Genomic DNA, 27,140 nt, shown 5'->3' on the forward strand with positions numbered 1-27,140 from the left:
TATAAATTTATCAAATCTTAAAAGCTTAAAATTATAATTAAAGAAAAACCAACTGAATTTTTTTCTTCTTTTCTTAAGTATCGATTATAATTTTATTAAAGTTATACTTGACAGCAAAAGTTACGATATAACCGAATTATAAATTACAAATTTATAATTTTAATAAGTTTCTATTAATAAAAAAAAATGTATTCCTAAAGTCATTTTAAACATATTGTTGACTTACAGTTTGAATATTACCTAAAATGATATTTTTTTTTCTTAATTTAATTTAAACTATTTATAATATTTATCGTTTATAATATCGTATTTCTTAGAAATATCATTCTTAGAACATTTATGCATTTGTGAGACAGAGAGCGTTGTAAAATTACACTTAAAAGCGTGTGACAGTATGCTCCCTGTAGGTTCTTCTCTTTCTATCATAAGTTACTAGTGAAATAATCGCCAATCTGTGGCATCAATTAGTAAAATAAAGAAAACAAAACATCAAGTCATTGTGCAAAATCGTATCTCACTTGTTGGATAATCGTTGCGGTGAGCACTTCATCAAGAAGAAGTATCCTAAGTAAGTACGAAAATTTTTTTTTTTATTTGAATGCATAATATTGTTCGTTAAGTTTTATATGAATCGCGAAATGAAAGAGGCAGACAATATGATTTGGAAATGTAAGTCTGGTTATATTAATAAAAAAAAAAAATTAAAACGAAAATAGGTAAAAAAAACTTAGATTAAAAATTATTGTCGAAAAAAAATTTATTTATTTTAAAAATTAAACTTTGCAAGAAAATAGCAGCGGTTGTTATTGAGCAATGAAGGTCTGATTCTATTGATAAAAAAAATAATAAAAAAAAATTAGATAATTAAAAATTAAGTTAAAAATTATCGGCGAAAAAAAATTTATTTATTTTTAAAAATTAGCGTTTTAAGAAAGGTACAGCGAATTTTATTTAGCAATGTATATCCGGTTCTATTGATAAAAAAAAATAAAAAAAAAAAATTTGATAATTAAAAATGAGGTTAAAAATTATCGGCGAAAAAAAATTTATTTATTTTCAAAATTTAGCGTTGTAAAAAAAAGACAGCAAATATTATTTAGCTATGTATGTCCGGTTCTATTGATAATGTCACGGCTGCTACATTCAAAAATTTTTTTTTTTTTTTTCTCTCTCTTCCAAGATAAGTACACACTAAAACCTCCTGTACGTAAACCTTTTTATGTATAACGCCAACTTACTGACGCCAGAAGTCGTACCGGACAAATATACCTACCTGAGCGTTGTCAACGCTTTACAATTAAATCGTATTGTACTAATGGACCACGCGTATTATATATTTCTCTTTCTGGAAATTTCATCATTTTTACTTAACGTACTTTTAAAATTTATGCATCCGTTCCCATTTAACTAATCTAAGCATAGAAGCGGTAGTCTTCTTTGATTTTTCATCTTAAACCTATAGACCACCCAACTCATGCGCACCTGCATGTGATTCTTGGAAATTAGAGAAAGCTAATGGAAACCTCCAAATTTATGGTTTCCTACACGAGCATGCTCAGCGACAGAGTGGCGCCAGGTCATCAGCCTACTTTAATAGTCAAAATCTGTTTCCCAGGGATCACACGTGTGCATGGGCCTAGAACTTTCGGGCGAGTCCGAGTCCTCTCGTATGGGAAACTGGTTACCACCACTTTTCATATGCGAGGATCATATAAAAAGACCATGGACTTTAGCTCATCAGTTCTTTTGGGAATCAAACTCTGAACCTTACCGAACTCCGGACACTTGACGGTGTTCGTGGCTAGAGGATTGATATCCCGATTGAGCATTCGGTTACGTGAGCCCAGATCATTGGATCGGTCCTTGATCGTCGTAAGCACTCGTATAATCGGTATATTATTTTCTACTAGCTTCAGAAGCATAATCAACGCGATATTAGCGTATAGCATCCGATCACGTGAGCCCAGATCGTACGATTGGTCCTTGATCGTTGTAAGTCGTGAACTAATATCAACCGTTTAGCACCGGTACAGCATTGATTATCTTCATCTTATTATAATCCATTTAATTTCATTCATTTTATTTTTATATTGAAATATACCACGAGAAACGTGGAGAATCAAAGAATATTTTACCGCGATAAATGCGAAGATTTTAAAGAATATTTTACCGCGAAAAGGCGAAGAATTTGAATAATATTTGGAAATATTTTTTTTTTCCGCGAAAAATACGCGAAGATTTTATAAATTTATATTACCGCGAAGACGCGAAGAATTTGAATACATTGAAATTATTTTACCGCGAAAAGCGCGAAGACCTTCATTTTAATTTAACCTACAGAGATTTAAAAACGCATAACCATTGAAGCTTATACAACAAGGTAGACTAAATAAATAAATAATTCGATAAATTTAAAATCACATTAATTGACCGCGAGAACGCGTCGTGAATAAGTGTCCTGTGTAACTGCTGACAGTCTTGACACCTCACCAAAACCTGTTTAGGGTAAGTTTTTGAATATTGTAACCATTGTTTGGTATTTTTATTTTTATATACTCTGAAATAATTGTAACCCATATGCATGAAACATTTGCTTTTATATTTACTATTCTTAATATTGCCATTTGTAACCCCTTTTGTATTTTGAGAATATTGAGTCATTTAATAAATAAATACTCGTTAACATAAAACATTTGAAAAACATTATTTATCAGACAATTTTACTTTAACAACGAGATAATAGCTTCACGAGGCTTTTCGGCAACCCACCTTCCTTTATCCCTTATTTTACTACCTGTCTAGCCGCTCAGACCGATAGTTCACAGTAGGGGGTACGCAATCTTACGTTTGCCGCTCGACGTTTGATTGTGAAATTAGATCAGTCACATAATAAATTGGAAATCGTTTTGGGTTTTATCCATATTGTCTTCAACAATATTGTGTGGGCGCGAATTAAATATAAAATAGAATAAACTGAGCATTTGGTCACGTGAGCCCAGGTCATAGGATCGGTCCTTGATCAATGTAAGTACCTTTTTATTCACTATACTTTATCCGAATATCGTACCTACGCCCATCACGATCTCCAATCGTGACAATAAAAAAAAAATAAAAAAAAAATTTGATAATTAAAAATTAAGTTAAAAATTATCGGCGAAAAAACATTTATTTATTTTTTAAAATTAGCGTTTGAAGAAAGGACAGCGAATATCATTTAGAAATGCAAGCCCAGTGCTATTGATAAAAAAAAATAAAAAAAAAAATTGGATAATGAAAAATTATCGGCGAAAAAAAATTTATTTATTTTCAAAATTTTAGCGTTTGAAGAAAGGACAGCGAATATTATTTAACTATGTATGTCCGGTTCTATTGATAAAAAAAAATAAAAAAAAAAATTGGGCAATGAAAAATTATCGGCGAAAAAAAATTTATTTATTTTCGCCGATAATTTTAGCGTTTTAAGAAAGGACAGCAAATATTATTTAACTATGTATGTCCGGTTCTATTGATAAAAAAAAAAATTGGGTAATGAAAAATTATCGGCGAAAAAAAATTTATTTACTTTAAAAATTTTAGCGTTTTAAGAAAGGACATCAAATATTATTTAACTATGTTTGTCCGGTTCTATTGATAAAAAAAAATAAAAAAAAATTCGATAATTGAAAATTAAGTTAAGAACTATCGGCGAAAAAAAATTTATTTATTTATTTACAAAAATTAGCGTAGTAAGAAAAGGACAGCAAATATTATTTAGCTATGTATGTCCGGTTCTATTGATAAAAAAAAAATTAAAAAAAATTTGATAATTAAAAATTAAGTTAAAAATTGTCGGATAAAAAAAATTTATTTATTTTTTAAAATTAGCGTTTTGAAAAAGGTACAGCGAATATCATTTAGGAATGCAAGCCCGGTTCTATTGATAAAAAAAAAAAATAAATAAAATTTGGTAATGAAAAATTATCGGCGAAAAAAGATTTATTTATTTTTAAAAATTAGCGTTTTAAGAAAGGTACAGCGAATATTATTTAACAATGTATATCCGGTTCTATTGATAAAATAAAATAAAAAACAAATTTGGTAATTAAAAATTGTTTTAAAACTTATCGTCGAAAAAAAATTTATTTATTTTAAAAAATTAACGTTGTAAAAAAACAGTAGCGGTTATTATTTAGGAAGGTAGGTCCGGTTATATTAATAAAATAAAATGTGTAAAAAAAATTATCGTCGAAAAAAAATTTATTTATTTAAAAAATTAAACTTTGCAAGAAAATAGCAGCGGTTATTATTTAGCAATGAAGGTCTGGTTCTATTGATAAAAAAAAAATGAAAAAAAAAATAGATAATTAAAAATTAAGTTAAAAATTATCGGCGAAAAAAAATTTATTTATTTTTTAAAATTAGCGTTTTAAAAAAGGTACAGCGAATATCATTTAGGAATGCAAGCCCGGTTCTAGTGATAAAAAAAAATAAAAAAAAAGTTATTGCCCAAAAAAAATTATTTATTTTAAAGAATGAACGTTGCAAAAATACAGCAGCGGTTATTATTTAGGAATGTAAGTCCGGTTTTATTGATAAAAAAAAAATGAAAAAAAAAAAATAGATAATTAAAAATTAAGTTAAAAATTATCGGCGAAAAAAAATTTATTTATTTTTTAAAATTAGCGTTTTAAAAAAGGTACAGCGAATATCATTTAGGAATGCAAGCCCGGTTCTAGTGATAAAAAAAAATAGAAAAAAAGTTTGAAAATTAAAAATTGGGTTAAAAATTATCGGCGAAAAAAATTTATTTATTTTTAAAAATTAGATTTTAAAAAAAGTAAAGCAAATATTATTTAGGAGTGCAAGCCCGGTTCTATTGATAAAAAAAAATGTATAAAAAAAGTTATTGCCCAAAAAAAATTATTTATTTTAAAGAATGAACGTTGCAAAAATACAGCAGCGGTTATTATTTAGGAATGTAAGTCCGGTTTTATTGATAAAAAAAAAAAAATTATCTATCTTTTGCAGATTCATCCAATACCTCACAACAGGATAAGCCAAATAATGAATGGGTTTCGAGCCAAAACTAAAGGTGAATGACAAAATATAATATTAAAATTTATATTACGATAATGAATAATGCATACAAAAAAAATGATATAAAATTTTTGGTTGTTAGCTTAATTTGGACAATAATAAAGAAAAATCAGTACCATGTTAATTGTAGTATGATTTTATTTGATAAGTTTAAGCTAAATCCTTAAAGTTAAATAAAATTTTAATTTTCTGAATCTTACAGGAAGAGGAAGAAGAATGAGAGAAACGCGTGCCGGCCCAGCACTCCAACGCGATACGATCGCGCCAAACGGACCACGAACTCGACGTAGAACCGACCGAGGTGGACCAACCAACGAAGCGGGCACTCTCAACAACCCGCAGCTGCCCGGAGCTCAGCATCCGGCAGGCAATGCCAACCAAATGCTAAGACATCAGGAACCGGGGGCTGTAAACAACCTACAGCTGCCAAATACTCAGCAACTAGCTAACAATGCCAACCAGATGCTAAAACATCAGGAACCGGGGGCTGTAAACAACCCACAGCTGCCAAATGCTCAGCAACTAGCTAACAATGCCAACCAGATGCTAAAACATCAGGAACCGGGGGCTGTAAACAACCCACAGCTGCCAAATGCTCAGCAACTAGCTAACAATGCCAACCAGATGCTAAAACATCAGGAGCCGGGGGCTGTAAACAACCCACAGCTGCTAAATGCTCAGCAACTAGGTGACAATGCCAAGCAGATGCTGAGACACCAGGAACCGGGGGCTGTAAACAACCCACAGCTGCCAAATGCTCAGCAACTAGCTAACAATGCTAACCAGATGCTGAGACATCAGGAACCGGGGGCTGTTAACAACCCACAGCTGCCAAATGCTCAGCAACTGGTTGGCAATGCTAACCAGTTACGAAGACTCTTAATGCTTCCAAATTTTTGCATACCACCTCTAAAGATTGTGCAGCGACCGGCTTCTATCGAGCCCCGCCCGCCATCAAAGCGCACAATGAAAGCCATACAAAAGTTCAACCGCAATTACTCTAAGCTCTTGGAACAGGTTGACAAAAATCAGCAGCAATCCCAAGAGTTGTCGCGACGGAATCAACTGCAGCAGCAGCAATCGCATCCACAACAGCAGCAAGTGCTGCCTCAGCAGCAACAATTGCTCCTACAGCAGCAGCCATTGCTACCACAGCATCAGCCATTGCTACCAAACCAGCCGCAAGTGTTGCCGCAACAGCAGCCACTTCTTCAACAGCGACCTGGGATCTTACTTCCTACTAATCCAGTCCAACAGCACATTTACCCTCCATTTAATTTTCCCAATCATCCACCGAATTTCTATCCTCTTTCCTATCCGTACTTCTGTCTTCTTAATCAATACTCTCGTCCTTAGAGTTTACTGAGAAAAAAAAATTCTTTAACGATATATTTAAAGACAGTATCCGATCAGGGAACTAGTATCTGATCACTTCTCGTATATGTATATCTATATTTAGTAAAATCTAGTAAATATAAAGATACAAATACATGAATGGTCGGGTACTGGGTCTTTTACATTACTCTGATTAAAAAAAGGGATTTAAAAAGATTCGAAATAAAAAATTTCAATCATCTATATATAATAATAATAATATTATAAAAAAATATATTCATAACATAAATTTTTATAATAATAATAATAATCATTACATTATTGATAACAATAATAATTAAAATTATAATAATAATTCATTTTTTTATAAAGCTGTACGTATTTCCAAATAAAAAAAAATAAATCAACAATTTATAACAATGTCTTAAGTTATTAATAATATTATTCTCGAAAAAAAAAACTGCAATTTATTCTATCCATGTGTAGGGACGAAGGGCTGTTACTGCTGATGAAAAAATATTTAAGAAGTTTATTTACAAATTAATGGTTTTAAATTGATGACCAAACAGAAAATTAATTGATTTGTATTGTGAAAAAGTGGTTGCGAAATTGTATAGGGATGAGGGGCCGGTACTGCTGATAAAAAAATATTTGAAAAAGTTTTTTACAAATTAATGGTTTTAAATTGATGGCCAAAAAAAAAATTAATTAATTTTTAAAAATTTGTATTGTGAAAAAGTAAGAGCGACATTGTGTAGGGACGAAGGGCCGGTACTGCTGATGAAAAAATATTTGAGAAATTTATTTACAAATTAATTGCTATAATTTGATGGCAAAAAAAAAATAATTAGATAATTTTGAAGAATTTGTGTAATGAAAAAGTGAGAGTGAATGTTGTACAACGATATTTGCTCGTTTTTGGTGATGAAATATCTTTAAAAAATACATGATGGGAAAATGTTGATAAAAAAAAACGTTCGAATCGAGCAATATTACAATCTGGTTAAATTGAAATCGTAAATATTTATCTATAATTCATTTTTTATTATTAATAATTTTCATTATTTGACATGCTTATTTGCTTGTAGCTAGAAATCATTTAACTGCTGCTTAGTTTTATTATTTTACTTACAATATTTTTACCGAGCACTTTTTGAGATACTAAAAGTGCGTTTCGATAAGAATTACAGTGATTTGTTCGAATCGTGGTTATTAATAATTTTGTAAGTTTTGATGATTTCTATTCGAACTTACGAATGCGTCTTACGTCAGGAGCATTTTCTTTTTAATGATTAAAAATTATTTAAATGTTGCTTAGTTTTATTATTTTACTTACAAAATTTTTTACTGTACACCTTTTAGGAAACTAAAAGGTCGTTTCGATAAGAATCACAACCCCGCCTTAAAAATCCGATAGATTCTTATAGTTGTATGTATAAGGCCCTATACTTAACTATAGCACTTCTCATAGAATTCATTCATTTTTAAGAAATCTCTATGATAATATATGAGAATCCATTGAATTCCATGAGTTTTTCTAAATAGGGTACGATTTGTCCGAAATGTGGTTGTAAATAATTTTGTAAGTCAGGGATGATTTTCATTCGAACATAAGAATGCGCCTTATGCTAGGAGCATTGACTTTTTAATGATTAGAAACAATTTAACGGTTGCTTAGATTTATTATTTTACTTATAAAATTGTTAATTGAACACCTTTTAGGAAACTAAAAACGCATTTTCATACGAATCTTTAAGATTCGTCTAAAATGCTGTTCTTAACATTTTTCTAACTACAAAGCACTAATAATTTGATGGCTTTGCAAATTTCATTTTTTGCTATTTTTTAAGCAATTACTATAGAATCCAGGTGAAAACGACATGTTTGAACATAGCCTGGGTTTTAATGAATTTCTGCTGGTAGTTATTCCTCTACATAATGTAAGTCATTTCATATTTTTATATAAACAGTGATGACATCACTTTTACAATACGCAGATTCCGACTTCTGTAATTTAAATTGAGTAAATTCTTATATATAAATATTTTGGCAATCACTATCTTTGTCAAAGTAGCGGAATTAAAACTTTGTAGATGTCACTGTTCTACCATTCCCTCTAAGTCGATAGAATAGTTTGTCATATGTATATCTACTTCTCACCACTAGATGGTGCTCGCTACTGTCGGTAAGGACCCTTTTTATCGACAAAAAACCCTCCAACATCTTCTTAAATTAAAAAATGAATAAATTCACTAACAGTGAACAGTCTTTTTTGTATATTTTGTGACATTTTAAAATTGCACTACAGAATTCAACGCCGACACGTGGTCACTTTACTTGTTAATCCGTAATTTTTATTATTATTCCTACATTATTGTTTCATAATGTAAGGTTATATTTATTTTGACAGCTATCGTATTTTGACTTGGCCGATCCCGACTTTTGAATGACTTCCCCGCGTCTTTTTAAGTAATTAATTCGTTCAGTTGGCAGCGGGGTACGAGAAAGATCCGAGACTCGCAAAATTAGTCCTAGTCATAATAGTAGTAAGTTAATTAGGAATTAAGTTAGTTTAAGTTGGTACAAGTAGCTGTAAAATAGGTACTCGTTTGCTGGTCACCAGAGCCCAAGAGGACATGACTGAGGATGGAAATTACCGCTAGCGGAAATGTCCGAAGTTGACAGCGGATCGTGATTTCGCCTGCCGGACGACTAACATCTTCGAACAGCCTAGTTAATGAAAACGAACAGCTAGAGCAAAGTAGTTCACAGCCGATAGTAGCGTGGATCTAGTAATTATCCGGAAAACCGGAGTGACTTCGAAGCAACTGACCGTCACAATGGGGATGACTGCCTGGTTGAGGCCCGATGGAAGCGCCGCCAAGTGAGGAAGCCCGGAACTAAAGGCGGGAGCCTAAAAAGGAAAAAACAGACGACGCCATTCTGGATCGTACCTCGTGATAGCTGACACGTGCTTCGAGTTAGAAATTCGTATAATAAATTACTGTGGAATTCAAAAAGCGAACAATTCGGCATTCGAGAAAATTTGGCCATTAAGTAACATTTGTTTATTGTTTGGTGGAGTCTTCCGGTTCTTGCGGAATTATTCTGAAGCCGTTCCCGGCCGGTTTGTCATCTGTCGACCACGTGGAGCCGAGAGGAAGTCAGGACTTCGAGAACATCGACCGGTGAGCGAGTCTGATAAATTTATTTCGAGGAATAACTCGAGTTGACGCCGAAGTTGTGAGTCACGGCAATTAGCCCAGATAACTTTTATTTGGGTACGGCGTGTCCTAACTAGACTTATTCCGCTGGTACCAAATTTGAAAACTTCTGTTGAGTAGTGGTTACGTATACGTGTTACCCTGGAGTTGATATTTTTATTATTTCTTTTTTGTTGTTATTTTTTTTTGTGTTTTGGTTTTATATATAGTGTTTTTTTGATATTATTGGAATATTGTTTAACTAACATAATACCGCGCATTTTTGAGTCTCGTTATCAACGTCTCTTTGTTTTTTTTCTTTTTCTATCTTCCGAATCCCGGATAGCATTTGTATTATATCCGCGTTATAATCATTGTTAGTATAGTTAGTTAAGTAAACGGTTGGATGCTAATTGAATCCTATGATTGGCAATAGAGTTACCGACGGGTGTTAAGGGCGAGTGACTTGACATCACTTTGCCGCTAAGTTGTAAATTAAGAAATACCCGGAGTTTATTTGTTGTTACGATAAGTACCTCGAGTCATTATAATTCGTATTATAATTTAATCCGTGGTGGTATTATAATAATTACTGCGTACTTATATTGTATCAAGTCCATTGCCGAACTCGGCTAGTGAAGTATCCGGACTGTCTAATCGACCTAGTTGATAGAGTAAGATTAATAAAAATTGAATTGTCATCTATTGGTTCGTCATTTACTGGCTGTTCAATATATTACTGACTTTGCCTAGTTGACTGTTATTTATTTGACTTTAATTGTAAGTGCCTATCCGATTCCTGATCCGCCACCCTGAGCCGACTTCTTCCGAGTGTCGACTTCAGTGATTGATACATCACCTGGCGCCCAACAACTGCCGCAGCCGAACCAGGTAAGCCAACGAGATTGTGCGGGAATAGTTCGACTGACGGATTCCAGTCGAGCTACTAACTGGTCACAATCTATATATATATATATATATATATATATATATATATTGTTCAGTCACGAGCTTGATTTATTTGAATCAAGCTTCGTGCATTTCCGCTCGGTTCGGGAGTTGCCGAGCTCGCTATTGACTGAAGGTCAGAATAGTGCCGGGTCACTCGCTATTTGGGCCCGGCACATACAATTTCTAACTCAGGATCGTGTCAAGACGTCCTGAGAACCCGCTACAAGCTGACCAATCACAAAATTCGTTTTATATTGGTCAGCCTATGAGAGAGCTCGCTATCAACTGCTACCTGTTGGCGCGCTTTTAAGCCAATAGGAAAATTCGTTATATGCAGCAAGGCTGCCACGTCGACACCAATCTCCTCGACGACTCTACAACGCTACCATCTTTATTCATTCTACAACTATCTGTCTAACCGCTTCGCTCGGACGTTTCTACAACGTGTCTTTGCTACGTGCAACCTCGTGCTTGAACCGCTTCAGTAAATAATTCTTGTGTGAAATTATAACTAAATCGCTACGCTAAATTATCCTCAATATTTAGACAGTACATCAAGGCTGCTATTTATTGAGAATAAATAAATTGTTCTTTCGCTAATAATTAATTTTTAATTAATTAATTGCTGACTTAACCGCTACTGACCACGTGTCAATTTATACGTGAATAAAATAACTGTGAGTTGCATTCGCTATCGCATATAAATTATCTAGTCGCATTCGCTATTAATCATAATTCTCATAATTTTTAAGGTGTAAATAAGTGTAAATAAATCTATAATTTATTTTGTGATAAAATCGGTGTAATTATTAATTGTTTAAGTAACCTCGCCTAAACCAGATCCAATTAGTTTATTCGCTCATTTTACATTTATAAATAATTCAATCTTTTGCTACACATGGGCGCTTCTGATCATCTCAGGTTTATCTTATTATTTTATTATTTTGAACAAATTCTAAATATTTTAGTCAGTAAAAATACAAAAAAAAAAATCTGAATATTAATTTACAATCAAACTTAAGAACTTTTTTTTCAATAAAATTTGTTACACGCAGAGATGTAGAAAAAAAAATACCTAGTATATACTAAATACTAAAAACTTGGCTCCCCTGATGATTACTTTCTCTGATAGCCACGCTGCTGTCAGCTTACTGTAAATCTGTGGCCGCAATTAGATGTCAAGTAAACGGCAACTTGTCCGTAACTTTTCAAGTTAAAAGAAAGTTGAAGTCAAATTACCATTAACTTCGAAAAAACCATAATAGCCACTTTAGCTAGAAATCGACGGTAATTTAATGTTGAAATTACTTGGAATCTGCTGCCGAATATGCAGACAATCTTACAGCAAAAATTGAAAATAAATAAAAAATATACGGTTATTTTTTTTTCAATTCAAAGGTAAACTTTGATGAAAAAAAATAGTCGGTAATGTTCATTCTCACCATTTCAGAAGGTAAGCAAATTTATACACAAAATTGTCTACAACTTCAGGGTAAAAATATACTTAACAATTTTTCAAGTTAAATTAACGATAAATTGACATAAAATTTGCCTGAAAATTAAAGACAACTTTTTTCTAGTCAACTTTTGAAGTAAATTTGCATTCTAATTCGGGTGGTAAATTTACTTTAAATTCAATAGCAAGTTGCATACAAATTGTTGTAGAAAATGGAAAAGTCCGAAGTTGACGGAAATTTGACGAAAAATTCAACGAAACTAGTACAGTAATCTTTTGCTCAAGCAAACTGTGCTATTAGGGAAACTGCGTTCCAGAACCAGTAGTAGATTGATTACAAGTTGGTCAGTAAATTGTAGCAAAAATCAGAAAAGTCTGGAATTGACAGATAATGTGCGTAAAGTTAACGGAAATTTTTGTAATGTCAAGTTTTGTTCCGCAAACCTTGATATCAGGGCTTGTACACATGTGGTTATTAATGCCTGTCGTACTAAAGTCGGCACTTATATATAGAGGGCAGGTATACGACTCACCCATAAGCGACTCTGCCAAAAATAATACTCTACCCAATTGAAGTCAGCCGCATCATACTTACCCAGAAAATTCCCGCTCCAATAAAAAATCCTACCATTTCGAAATCTCTTCCAATGAAAAAATCTACCATGATATAATCACAATCAGAAAAAAACACTACTAAGTTGCATTTATTAACAAATTCTACCGTTTGAAATCCTTACCATCAACTTTAAAATGTATATTCCACAGACAATAAATTTATTTTTAATTAATTGGGAATCATTTGGGAAGATTTAGGAATATAATTTTATTATTCATCACTAATTAATTAATTAAGGGGTAATTTTTCATTTAATATTATTTGAGCGTTTAGTGCGCATGTGAGAAAATATAAAATTAACACGACTTTTTGTTAGCTAATAGTAAACTATTTAGGGAGAAAGTTATGAATTGTTTTAGTTTTGGAATCCCAAATGTTAATTACTCATTAATTAATTAATCCTAAATAATAGAGTCATATTCCTAAATCTTCCCAAATTATTCCCAACTAATTAAAAACAAATTTTTTGTCTGTAAAATATACATTCTAAAGTTGATAATAAGGATTTCAAACAGTAGAATTAATTCATAAATGTAACTTGTTAGTGTTTTTTTTCTGGTAGTGATTATATTATGGTAGATTTTTTCATTGGTAGAGATTTTTAGATGGTAGAATATTTTATTAAAGCGGGAATTTTCTAGATAAGTATGATGGGGCTGACTTCAATTAGGTAGAGTTTTATTTTTTGTAGGGTCACTTATGGCTGAGTCGTATACAATCGCTGTCATTAATGCCTGGACCCCTGTCTGGTTAAGATTCTATAGTCTAGGGGACCAGGCATTAATGGCACCGAGTGTACCTACCATATAGCGAGGTTACTAGAATAGGCCCTATTCTAGTAACCGTGCCATATAGAGAATGTTATTGATTTTTTAGTTTGTCCGCTAAAACGCGGTGGAGTGCTTAAGTCGCAGAAAAATAAATACTATTCGCGGGAAAATTTTAAACAAATTTTTTCTTTTATTTTTAATACTTTTACGGAGTATTTATATACTTAAATATTGAGAAACTGATTAGTGACTATTTTCGTCATAAAGTGAATACTGAAGGCATACACATTTGAATTTACCATACTTTTTTTTTTGTTTTTTTTTTTTTTATATTAAAAAAATATAAAATTTTTATATGAAATAATCATATGGTAGCATATCATTTATATTATATATGGCACCATATATTTTCTTTGTTATATTTAAGCATACATCTTATTCGGTGAATGTATATGGGTATATTATATAATCGCTTTAAATTAACTCATTTCGAGAATTTTATTTGCAATTTAAAGAGTATATTAAAATTTATTTAGATCTAATTTGATTGGAGTGGGTCATATGGATAAGAAACTTTTGTTTTTTCATAAACAATATGAATATATGTTTCCATAGATGATCAGAATATATTTTTCGTATCTGATAGAATTTTTCGTATCTGATAGAAATATATATTTGTATGTATGATAAAAATATAGTTTTTGTATATGACAAAAATATATATTTTCATATATAAAGAAAATATATTTTTTGTATATAATTGACATATATATTTTATATATGCTAAAATATACGGGCTCGTATATGATGAATATTATATTTTATAATATAAGAAAAAATTTACCAGAAAATATAGTTAAATCCGCCACACATATTTTCTGATATTTATCATATATTTTTTTATATATATTTTGACCATATATGTTATTTTCATACGGGTATGAAAAGCTTCTTTTTTGTGAAAAAAACCGTGGGAAATTTGGTTTTTTATTTTTAAGTGAAAAAAACACGTGCCTCAGAACGATCAAAGTTCATTTTTCGATAAAATCGCGTTTTTTTTTAAATATTTTACGACATGCAGATTAAAGGAAAAAATTATAGGTGCAGTTTTGTATGAAATTAAATTCTTGACAAAAAAAGTCATATTTTTTTTTTTTTATAAAATGCGTATTTGTGAAAATATTAAAAAAAAAAACGTTTTTAGATCTTATAAATTGAGCGTTTTAAGAATTACAAATTTTTTTAAAATAACATTTTGTTAAGTATATAGAAACTGTAACAAGCATGAATGATTGATATGTTACAAGTTACGAACTTGTCTAAATTAAAAAAAAAACTTTATTTTTAACATTTGCAATCCTTTAAATACCCAAATGGTAATATCTAAAAAAGTCTTTTCAAAATATCTTCATAAAAATACGCGTTTTATAAAAAAAGTGACAATGACCTTTTTTCAGAAGACTTCAATTTCCTACAAAATGTTGCCTATGATTTTTTCCTTTAATTTGCGTATGTCATGAGATATTTAAAAAAAAACCGCAATAGTATCGAAAAATGAACGTTGATCATCCTGTGGCATGTGTTCTTTACAATTAAAAAGAAAAAACCAAATTCCCCACGCATGTTTCCAATAAAAAAAAAAACTTTTTATAGGGCGCCTCAGGAAATTCAATTTTTAACAACCACCCTAATATACATATAAATAGTTCAATCTTTGGCCACACATGGGCGCTTCCGATCATCCCAGTTTTATCTTATTTTATTTTATTTTTTTTTTTGTGATGAATGAGCGTGGAGACGTGTACTTTTGGATTTTCCAAACTTTGAGTTTTCTATTGTTTAATAATTAAAACTTGGAAACCAACAGCTGTTGGGAAAAATTTAATATTTATTTCCCTCTGGATCTTTTCTTACTGTTTTCATTTTATTTTTCCTACTCTTATTTAATACTTGTATGTAATTTTTTATCCTATATTTACTATTTTTTTTTCATTATTTATTGAATTTCTATTGTGTCATTCGAGTGTTTGTCCGCTTCGCCACAAGTCACTTGCTCGGATTTTCCCTCGTAAATTCCCCCTGAATAATTTTTGTCCGTTTTGGGATAAACGGTCTGGTGCTTGCGTGCACTAACCCAGCCTGACGAGCTGGTTCAGGCACGATAACCATTAATTATTATTTATAATTTAACAATTATTCAAATTTATTATTGTATTTTAATTTGATCTCGGTATTTATCATCATTCAGTATCATTTATTATTGTTCAGCATTATTTGTTTATCACGCGTGGGCGACCGCATACGCTATATTTGACTGTTCCGCGTCTCCATCACGGAATTTCAGCTAGGTATACGTTATATAGCGCCCAACGTGGGGCCAGAGGGTCAATAATTTTAAATTAATAAATTTTTGAATAGAAATAAAATTTACGAGGATCCACGGAGAAGTGAGATCAAAATAAAAAAAAAACATTCGGCAACGGATAAAAATAAATTGGAAAATTTAATTTGTATCCACAATTAATTTATATACATTTATTATATTTAATATAATATATTTACATATTTATAATTTTGAGACTAATCGGTAAAAATGAACAAGTTAAGGAAGATTTTAACGGAAAGATCGGATCGATTTTATGACGTCGATATGTATCCACGGTGGGGCTTCGGACGATGAACTCATTCCGGGTGAGGATGATAACGCGGTTGAGAAAAACGGGAGCGCGGGCGTGGTTGAACCGACGAATATAATAATATTGAACATCGGGGTGGACACGTCAGCGAGACCGAGGACGAGGGTCTGTGCGAGTTTTTTGAGCATAGCCGTGGGTCTCCTCAACAGCACATGATCCCGACGATCATGAACGGTCCAGTGAACCGTTCTGGCCGGGAGGTAGAGATCGTGGGTGAAAACACCCGCCTTGCCCATGCGACTGACCCTGGGCATAGGGGCCGGGGGCGCGGACGAGCGTCACGGACGGCCAGGGATGTTAGATCACACGACACCTCTACTTCAGTGCCAGAAACCGAGCTCACTTGGATGCTGACGTGACCGGATGCCGAAATCCGGATGATTTTATTCGGACTGGGATTATCAACCGCCGGTAGCCGTAATACACGACGCGATCGGCTAAATCGGTATCACAAACGGGCTGTCGGGGTTCCGAATATCCTCTGGGACGCGAAGATTCGTCGATACTTGCTATTCCAGCAAGTTAATCCATCAGGTTCCAGCGAGGTGATTCATGACCGTTTTCGACGGTTGCTGCGACTCAAAGACGGAGACTATGATGCGCCCTGGAGTCTCTGGAAAGACGAGTTGGTTCCAGTCGGCCAAGAGGTGCCGGAATTTCCCGATGGCATGGATGCATATGTCACCGGGGCAACCTTTGTACAGGGGCTGCGCATGCTGGAGGAGAATATGAAACGTGGGCAACAGAGACTGTACGAAATGATCGAAAGGTTATCCGCAAATAATCCAATTCGTGCATCTTCGCCGCATGGTGGTCCCTCTGTACCTGCAGCGCTACCGAAAATCAGTGTTATTTCCACTGTTACTGCTACCGCGAGTTCCGCGCAAAACCCGAGACCTGCCACTCCTCAAGACACCCGTGTACACGATCCCTCGACTAATCCGCTGGCTCCACATCCTGATGACAATACCAATGACCAGCGACGGCAAAATCTTGGGTCTGGAGACCCTCCTAAACCCACACCGTCCAGAGTCCAGTTCCGGACAGCCAAGGATTCCCACAGAGGTCGTAATTCCGACCGACATCATCACAGTTCGGCGGTTGAGTCAGATTCAGACGACAGTTATCCATCATCGTCATATGAGTATTATTCACATCGGAGTTCGGGTAGTGAAAGACGCCATTCACCCCGCGTGTTTGCCCGGGATCATGGTGCCATTGCCAGGAATTGGAAGTTATCGTTCTTTGGTGATGGAACAATGACCAGTGACGAATTGCTGAGACGCCTGGTCGTATGAATGCGCAGCGCTGGGATTCGCCGAGCTGATCGTCTCGCAGTATTACCAGAGGTCTTCAAGGGCAAAGCTGAAGTCTAGTTTAGCGCAAATTGCCACCGATGATCGAATTGGGGGTCATTCCGATCAGAATTTTTGACGTGGTTCAAGAGTGGTGGTCGTCAACGCGAAATCAGGGCTGATATTCACGCACGTAATCAGGGCCTTAAGGAAAATGCCCGCGATTACTTGATTTGCCTCCAGAACTTGCATTCTCGGCTGAGGTATCCACCATCGGAGCGAACACAAGTCAGACGGGCAATAAAAGGATTGTTACCAGCGTACTGGGACCACTGTCCACTCGGTGATTTCGATACGTATCACTTTCTGCTTATGAAAGCCACCCAGGTTGAGGAAAGATGGAAAGCCGTGCGCAATCATCGCCAACCATCACCGAGGGAAGAAGCAAACATTAAGAAATGTTCGTATTCTGCGGGTATTAGACCTCCTAGGGACCACAAAGGTGCTTTACTCGCGGTTGACACTCCTGCTGAACACTCTGACTTTACCAGTGGTTTACAGTCGGATCAAAAAGATCTCATAATTTAGGAGAATGAGTTTTTTGATGAGTACTAAAAATATCAAAAAATAACGGAAATTAAAAATTAAAATTCTTAAAACTGTCCGATTTGGCATGGAATGCCCCATATACAAACAAAAAAATTAAAATTATTGAAATGAATTAGAATTTCATAATTTTTTTTTTTTAATCAATATTTACAAACAGGGTTACTTTTCCTGTACCGTAATCTACATTAACACCTTGTATCTAACTGCCATCTATGATTTTTCAGATTAATATAACTGTATCAATAGCACCATTAACTAAACCAAGAGTGACATTAATACTTTTTCAAAGCCTAACTTTTGCACCAATTTTAATTACAATTATTTCAGCAAGTCCAGCTGGTCGATTAGCATCATCTATTTTATTCAAAGTATCAAATACTTTTTTTTTTAATGATTTAGGACAATTGATGTAGCCACTAGTTTTAAGAATAATTTCTTCAGAAGAATTTTTATTCGATATTACTGAATTTATGAAATCATACTTTTCACAGTTTGGTAAAATTGTGTACCAAGCAAACTGTATCTAAGGTTAATTTTCAATATGATTTCATGCCTCTTGTAATCTATCACGGTATGACAATGAAGAATCAATTGTAATTTTTCTTTGTCCTAATAATTCGATATCGTCAACTGTCATCGAGCAAACTCGTATTCTAGAGACTAACTCACTATAAACTTTAAATCAGTTTTTTGTCTCATATTAATGGTTAGGTTCTTCATAGCTGAATAAATTAGTCCGTAAATTTATAGATGTTAACGACCCAATATACTTTTGCGCATCCGCTGACGATAGTGTTATATATCTTGGTTATGTACAGGAGGTAGTTGGAGTAAGTCTCCACAAAAAACCACGTGTCTTCCTCTAAACCAGTTATCAACATTAAAAATTTCAATTAATCTCAAATTTATGTATATTAAAGTTATGTCAGAAATCATTGATATTTTATCGACGATAAATAATGTAACGCCTTTTAATTTATCACAGAATACTTTTAGTGCATTGTCTGATAGTTATTAATAAGACAGTGTAAAACTGTGTTCAGCTGGTAATTGAATTACGCGATGTGCTGTAAAACCATTAGTATTAAAAGTTGCAATACCGGTTGAAACAGTTACAATAGTAATTTGATTCATTTCCTCTTTCATCCAACTAATTTTTCAATCGTAGGACAATACTTTATTTTCAATTTTTTGAAAAACTTTAGTCTGATCAGCGTTCATTTATAACGTATACGGTGCTGAAATTTTGCGATGGAGACGCGGAACAGTCCAATATAGCGTACGCGGCTACCCACGTGTGATGAATGAATAATAATAAATAATAACAAATAAATCAAAGTATAAATCAAATAATAAATTCAAACCAAAATTAAATGATCAATTGAATTGAAAATAATAAACAATTGTTGTGCCTGCACCAGCTTCTCAGGCTGAGTTAGCGCACGCAGGCGCCAGACCGTTTATTTTAAACGGACAAAAATTATTCAGGGGGAATCTACGAGAGAAAATCTGAGCAAACGACTTGTGACGAAGCGGATAAACACTCGAGCGGCACAATAGAAATTAAATAAATAATAGAAAAGAAAAAAATTGTAGATCAATAATAGTCTATTACATACAAATAATAAATAAGATTAGGAAAAGTAAGATAAAACAGTAGAAAAAGATCCGGAGGAAAATAAATATTAAATTTTTCCCCAACAGCTGTTGGTTTCCGACTGTTTAATATTATAAACAATAGTAAAAATAATAACTTTTCACAATATTTAGTTTGGTTAAAGTCGTAACAATAATACCTGGTTATTACAAAAAATACAATTTGAAATAGTTACAAACTTTTACCACTGGGAATAGATTTATCACACTATCATCTCAGTATGAAAACAAATTATCCATACTCACTTCAAGAAATAATAATATAAATTGAAAATTATTTATACTCAATCTAAAAAATAATAATGTAATTTAATTTAATGGATAACATTAATTTTGAATATTAAATAAAAGAAATTATCTCACTCGAATTTCATTTAAATACTAAATAATCACAATAATTTTATTTTATTTTATCTCTCAACACTTATGAGAGAGAGAAAGATACGGAATTTTATCCTCACTCACAGTCAAAATAATAAATGTTCCTCTTTTTAGATAATTTATAATAAAAATTCAATAATATTTTTGACCACTGGGGTATCTAAATAAATCAAAACAAGAAAAAAGTAAAATTACTTAATTATTTTAAATAATAATAAATATTAATAATAATGAATAATATCTTACAGATATTTTGAGTAAAAAAAAAAAAATTTTTAATACTTCAGGAATTTTTCATCCGAGCGATGATGTCAGTACTTGAGGAATTCGCTCAAGTACTGTAGGTGCACTATAGATATATATATATATATATATATATATATATATATATATATATATATATCTATAGATATACCTATACCTATCGGCAACGTTTAACAAACGTTGTATATATATATATATATATATATATATATATATATATATAGTTATACGTATATATCTGAATATTTCTGAATATGTAAGAAAAAGTAATTTCCAATGATAATTAACAATAATTATTTATAATGTATCATTCAGTTCGCAATTATAAATAAATTAATTTTACTCGCCGCGGCGACCAACAACTACCGGGGGAGATTATCATGTGAAAATATACACGGCGCGAAAAATCCGAAGTACTTACTCGTAAATCTCCAAATCAGCAAAATAATATCAATAAATATGAATTAATTCACCCGGTGGATTATGGCTAAAACAATAATTTTAATTACTAATAATTCACAAACTTATCAACAATTTTTTTTTCTTTATACTAGAACAGCGTCCGTACCCAATACCCGTTCGTATCTTTCTGATTTAATTACCCTATCCTCCACCTGTTAATCGTCGCTCACGTGGCGCAATCGTCGCCCTTATTTACTGTTATGATTATTTTTTCTAGCCCTGGGCCTTGTTTTAAATCAAAAATATAAAATATAAAAGTAATTTTGCGACACCTTAATGATACATAGATAATTATTTCATTGCATGAACTAATTATTTATACTATATACATATTCTTATCTCCTCTAATAATTAAATAATAATCATCTTAAACCATAGAATTGATGTCGAGAATATAGCCTAAGTATCGATTTTTCCCCTACCCTACGGTCAATATTTTTCCAAAACATCAAACGACATCCCTAATTGGATGGCAAGTTTAATAAATATAATCTATTGAACAATATGTGGGGCATAATGTCCTGCTGGATTATGCTTTCCCAATATTTGCAAATCATAAACAAAAACTTAAAAGTAACAAAAATCAATTGTTTGTAATTTTAAATTATAAAATAAAATTATCTCATACACGTGCTCTCTCACGCGCTGCGCGGACTGCTGTCTGCATCGGCAAAATAGGCATGATATTCTTAGGCTTGTTTAAGCATATGTTGCTGATATCTAAATTATTCAGTGTAAGTTTCAAATCCATTTTTCCAATCTTCTATATCACGCCATGGTTGAAATAATAACAAAAATTAAGAAAAATAATTTTCTGGTTGATTAGCAATATTATATCTGTAATAATTAATCAAATATCCTCGCGACCTTCATTTTAAAAATGATGGGCCTCTTTCATAATATTCGGTGATATTATTTATTGGCTCAGTTTTAGTCGTGTCATACCATTTAGCAGAATCATATAAACATACAAGTCCTAACTGTTTAGGGTGATTTGGGTAATTATCAATCAATGAAGGACAAAATATATCAGTAGATTCTGGATCAGTCTTCTCCAACTTTTCAATTTGATGTTTTGTCTTCAATTTTCTGTTTCTTATCATTCGAACATGCAATTATCTGATACCTGTGTCTGAATCTGTATCACACCAATAAATACCCAGCAAGGTTTCAGCAGCTTCTAGGGTTCCAATTTCTCGCTGATTTAATCTACAAATACCCATAAAAGCTGAGGTAGGGTTTTAGTTGACTTATTTTCATCTACGGTTTTTAAATTAGTTGAAACAATTTCGCCGATTGTTTCTGATGTTTTAGCAGTTTCTGTTTTTGGAGAATATTTTGTCACATAATATCTCAGTAACGTAGATTTTTCTCCAATGAATTGTATATCCATTGTCACGTAGCGATTCAAACGTAAATCGCTGCGTGCGCTTTCCTATCTCGCCGTGAATTTAACAACACCTCCTAGCTCAAATCAAGCGCATTTATTTATTATAATTTATTATTATTTAAACATTTATATTGTTTTGATGGATCATTTTATTATGATTTAATAATGAATTTATTGATATTGTTGTTTATTATATTTATATATCTGTTTTGATAATTATTTTGAATTTATATACTTAATCAATATTTTCATTTCAGTCAGTATCACACATGTGTGTAGAGCATTGTCACGTAACGATTAAAATTATTTGATTTTATTTAGTTTTAAGTTAATTATTTTAATTATAAATTTAAATTTGAATCGTTACGCGGGCATTCCGCCATTTCGCCGATGAGACGGCAGTCCGTACACGGTGCTCGCGCATGCGCGAAGGGTATGAAAGAGCACATGTGTGATTTAATTTAATTTATTTTTATTTTTATAATTTATGATTTAAGCACAAACGCCTGACTTTTGTTTGTTTTAATTATGTATTTATAATTTTGAATTAATTGGGATGCATAATCCAGCATTATATTATGCCCCAAAAATTGACAACACATTACTTTGTTTAAACTTGTCATCCCACTGATGACGTGAATTGATGTTTATTATTTGGGTTACTATTATTTAATTCATTATCCGATATGAAGGATATAGAGTAATAGTTCATATATTTAATTAATTAATTATGTACCATTCAGTTGTCTGTGGATTTATGGTTTATATTTTATATTTATATTTTTAATTTGAGTAAGGCCCAGGGCTGACAAATGTAATTATAATAAAAATTAAGGGGACAGTAGTGTCATGTGTGCGACGACCAACAGGTGGAGGTTGAGACAATTAAGTTAGAAAGATACGGACAAGCGTTGTGTACGGACGTGATTTTTTTGTTGCAATAGAGTTTCTATTTTTTCTTTGGTTAAAATAAGTAAAGTTCACTGGGTGAATTAATTTGAGTACGAAATATTGTTATTCTAGCATTACAATATTGATTATTATTTTGGCTGATTATTGCTGATTTTGAGTAAGTACTTTGTATCTATTTCGCTGGATAATATACTTTCACGTGCTAGCTTCCCCCGGTAGTTGTTGGTCGCCGCGGAGAAAATTACTCATCTGCAGTTATTACTTATTTACTGAATGATACACGAGAGAATTATTATTAATTATCATTAAATATTATTTCGTATGCTGGTGAAAATATTTGGTAATTAAAAATTAAATATGTATATATATATTGATAAAGCGTACGCAACGGCGTAAAGCGTTGCCGGTACACACTTATATATATATAATTAGTAGTATATATAGCAATACAACTCACGCGGTACTTAAAAATTCCTCGAGTACTGATGTCAGCACTCGGATGAAAAATTCCCGAGTTAATATAATTATTATTTTTCTATTTTATTTAGAATATTTGTATAAGATTATCAATTATTATTTACGTTTATTATTATTTAACATAATTGCATAGCATTGTACTATTTTATTTTGATTATCTAGTACCCCAGCGGTCATAAAAATTATTATTGAGATTTTTAGTTTAAAATTTATAAATTTGTTTCATATAGAGGAATTTATTTCTCTTTGAGTGTGAGTGAGGAAAAATTCCGTGTCCTTCTCTCTCTCAAGCGTGTTGAGAGATAAAATAAAGAAAGATTGTTATTATTATTTTTATTGTTGTCTGGAAAAATTTGAGTGAAAATAATTGGTTTCTTTTTATTTAATATTAAAATTACTAGTTTTAATTAAACTAAATTATGTATATCTTGGGTTGAATTTATATAACGTTATTATTTTTTTATAACCACCGAGTGTTAGTGTTGTGGTTAATTTAACAAAAATTATTTATTGTAAAGTATTATTAATTATATTGAGTACTGATTCAATTAAAATACGGAAACCAACAGCTGTCGGGGAAAATTTAATATTTATTTTCCTGGATCTCTTCCCTATTGCTTTATTTAATTTTTCTGATTTATTTATTATTTGGTAATATAATTATTTATTATATATTTACTATTTTTCTTTTTCTTATTATTATTCATTTTATTTTATTTTCCTCAATTGTTTGTCCGCTTTGTCGTGTGTCACTTGCTCGGATTTTCCTTGCAGATTTTCCCCCTGAATTAAATTTTGTCCGTTTTGGGATAAACGGTCTGGCGCCTGCGTGCACTAACCCAGCCTGAGGAGCTGGTTCAGGCACTCCAAGAGTTCATTATTTATAATTTCATTATTGTTTATAACTTATTATTTATTTTAAGTTGGAGGAAACATTTAAAATCATTTATTTATTATTATTTATTATTTTTATTTTCACACGTTGGTGACCGCATACGGTTTACCGGTTAATCCGCGTCTCCGTCGCGGAAATTTATTACGGTATACGTTATAGCATACATAAAAATATCGACCGAAGGGAGAGTAAGTCAATATAGTGGGGATAAAAATCGATATTTTTCTCCAGCCACGTGGTGCACTGAAATAATTATTATTTTATTGTTTAAAGGGTTAATAATTATTATGTTTAAGTTTATAAAGAGAAAATATTATTTAATTTATTATTATGATGTAACTCAGGTCGTGTGACAAGTTTATATATTTTATTTTTATTGATAATTTCGGGTCCAAGGTCATTAAAGGGAATAACACGTGAGTGTACCTATCCCTCAGAAAACCGACGCGGAAATATAGCCAGAGAGGACCGGGATTTTGTAAAGATAGGACGTGTTGTTGTCCGTGATTATTTTTGAGTAAATTGTTCTGGCCAGATGCCGTAGTAAAATAATTACATAGTTAAAGTTTGTTTAATTTAGGTAATTAGTATCTTATTATATTAAGTCAAAAGTATAGTTTGAGTATTGTTTATGGTTCAATAGTTCCAGAAGTAAATTATTATCAACGCCGGTAAGTGAATTGTGTCATCATTTGTTGCATCGGCTATCGCTGGTCCTTCAGTAGAGTTGATCGCGGTATTTGTTTCATAAATAATTGAACCTGAGTTATTGTTATAATAAGTTGAATATATTCGGCGTCCGTCAAAGCATTTGGGTGCATATGTACTAAGACGCGTCGAGTAAATTGCTTAGGAAATTAGACAAGGATAGCGTATGAAGCTCCTTGTCTTACAACAGTACTTAAAATATTATTTCTCTGGGTAAAATTTATTTTATAATTTAATGGTATGCAACCCAGTGTTGCCTAATATGTATTGAGTACCCGCGTCTTATTCTCCCCAGATTAAATAATATAAAATAAAGAAAAAGATTAGTATTATTTTATTGGTTTACAATCTATATTAATTATATTGGGTAAAAATTTGTAATTTGTAATTTGGTTTCCTTAATGGATAATTTAATAATATTATTTACATTGAATTGATTACTATTATTATTTGGTTTCTATGAGCATATTTTAGTTTAATAAAAATTTATCACAAAGAATGAATAATAGTAAATTAATGTTTGGTATTGTGATCATTTATTGCGATTATCAATGTATTATAATTAAATAACTTAGAAAAAGGAATCCAGTGATAGCTAATATTTATTTGTTTGTTTCCTGGCTATATTTTAGTGATATTTATTCCTTATTATTATTTTTATTCATTACATATTTGTTTGGTTGTCATTCCGCTTGATGCATGCATTCTCGCTCAAGATTTTGTCCCGTGATCCCTCCCCTAATTTGTTATAATTTTTGTCCGTTTTGTAAAAACGGGCTGGCGCCCTCGTGCACTAACCCTGCCTGAGGAGCTGGTCCAGGCACACCAATATTTTGTTTATAATTATTTATTATTTTTAGTTATATTTATTATTTTTATTTATAATTTTGATTACACGTAGGCGACCACATACGACTCCGGATTTTATTCGCATCTTCGTCGTCAAAATAAAAACGGTTTACGTTATACCATATTTCCTTTCCATGCACAGAAAATTGTAGGATTTTAATCGGTAATATTAGCTTCACTATCAGTACAAGGAAGATCACAAAGCCGGTTTCTGTTTCTTAAATTTCTACGCCCAACTTCTGACGTAGCAACGTTACGAAGTGTTTAGTAGTAGGTCGTGGAAATTCAAATCGACAAGATTTGATAACTCTACCTGATTTTGGTTTTTTTGTTCGAAAGCAATAACTATTATGATGATATTGTTGATGTGTATTCACATGTCTGTGCAGTGTTGGTCAAGTTATTCTATTCGATAACTTACAAGTTACATTTTTCATGATAAATTCAGCAGCTTCTTCATTTGTATTTAAACCAATGATTGGGGCACCTTCCACCCAAGGTATTAGCTGAAAATGCTGAATTCGTCTACCTTGATATTCCCGTCACCGAAAGTAATGACTTATTTTACACAGAGGTTGACTATCTGACAGAATAAAATCTAGAACAGCTTGAATTTTATTGTCTATGAACCTTGATACTGACACTGGATCTGATGTAATCACTGCGTTAGCACATTACTTATCGAAACACGGGACATTTACTTCTCCATATTTTATTAGATCATCTCAAACCCATTCAAAAGGACTTTGTTATGTCTGCCACTGAAATCTCAATTATTTATCCGGGAATTCTCCTTTTGGTAGCGATAAAAAAATTTACACGAGCGATTTAGAGGATGCGGGTGACAATAAAGAATACGAGGAAAAAATTCTCTTCCCATAATTTAATATTTCATGCGGATCTTTTCAAAATGTAAGAACTCAAAACGTCTTTGAAGGGATTGGCGCTTTTGTTGCAAGCAAAAGTATTTAATGAAAGAATTGTACTGTAAATCTTTCACCTACCTTTCGATGAATCTATCTTCTAGCATGGCAGGCTATACCCCACTAGAAAGTTGCAGCTCACTCGTCCTCCTCCCAGGATTGGGTTGATTGGCGCGGCTGGAGTTTTATGATGTGGTCTTATATGTTGCTTTCGAA

At 32.2% G+C, this 27,140-nt stretch overlaps 2 protein-coding genes across 2 annotated transcripts in view; one reads left to right on the forward strand and one right to left on the reverse strand.

Annotated features, from left to right (window-relative positions):
* Nucleotides 1-27,140, reverse strand: part of LOC103578665 (synaptotagmin-7) — a 926,763-nt gene that overhangs the window by 743,422 nt on the left and 156,201 nt on the right. The window lies entirely within an intron of this gene.
* Nucleotides 5,293-6,432, forward strand: LOC106693756 (putative uncharacterized protein DDB_G0271606). Its single transcript, XM_014442808.2, has one exon. The coding sequence runs from the start codon at nt 5,293-5,295 to the stop codon at nt 6,430-6,432; it is 1,140 nt and encodes a 379-aa protein (XP_014298294.2).

Source organism: Microplitis demolitor, chromosome 4 (genome assembly GCF_026212275.2).
Source record: "Microplitis demolitor isolate Queensland-Clemson2020A chromosome 4, iyMicDemo2.1a, whole genome shotgun sequence".
Lineage (NCBI taxonomy): Eukaryota > Metazoa > Arthropoda > Insecta > Hymenoptera > Braconidae > Microplitis > Microplitis demolitor.

Bases quoted from the DNA above. Each gene is read 5' to 3' on its own strand.
- LOC106693756 (XM_014442808.2), top strand. From the start codon at position 5,293: ATGAGAGAAACGCGTGCCGGCCCAGCACTCCAACGCGATACGATCGCG.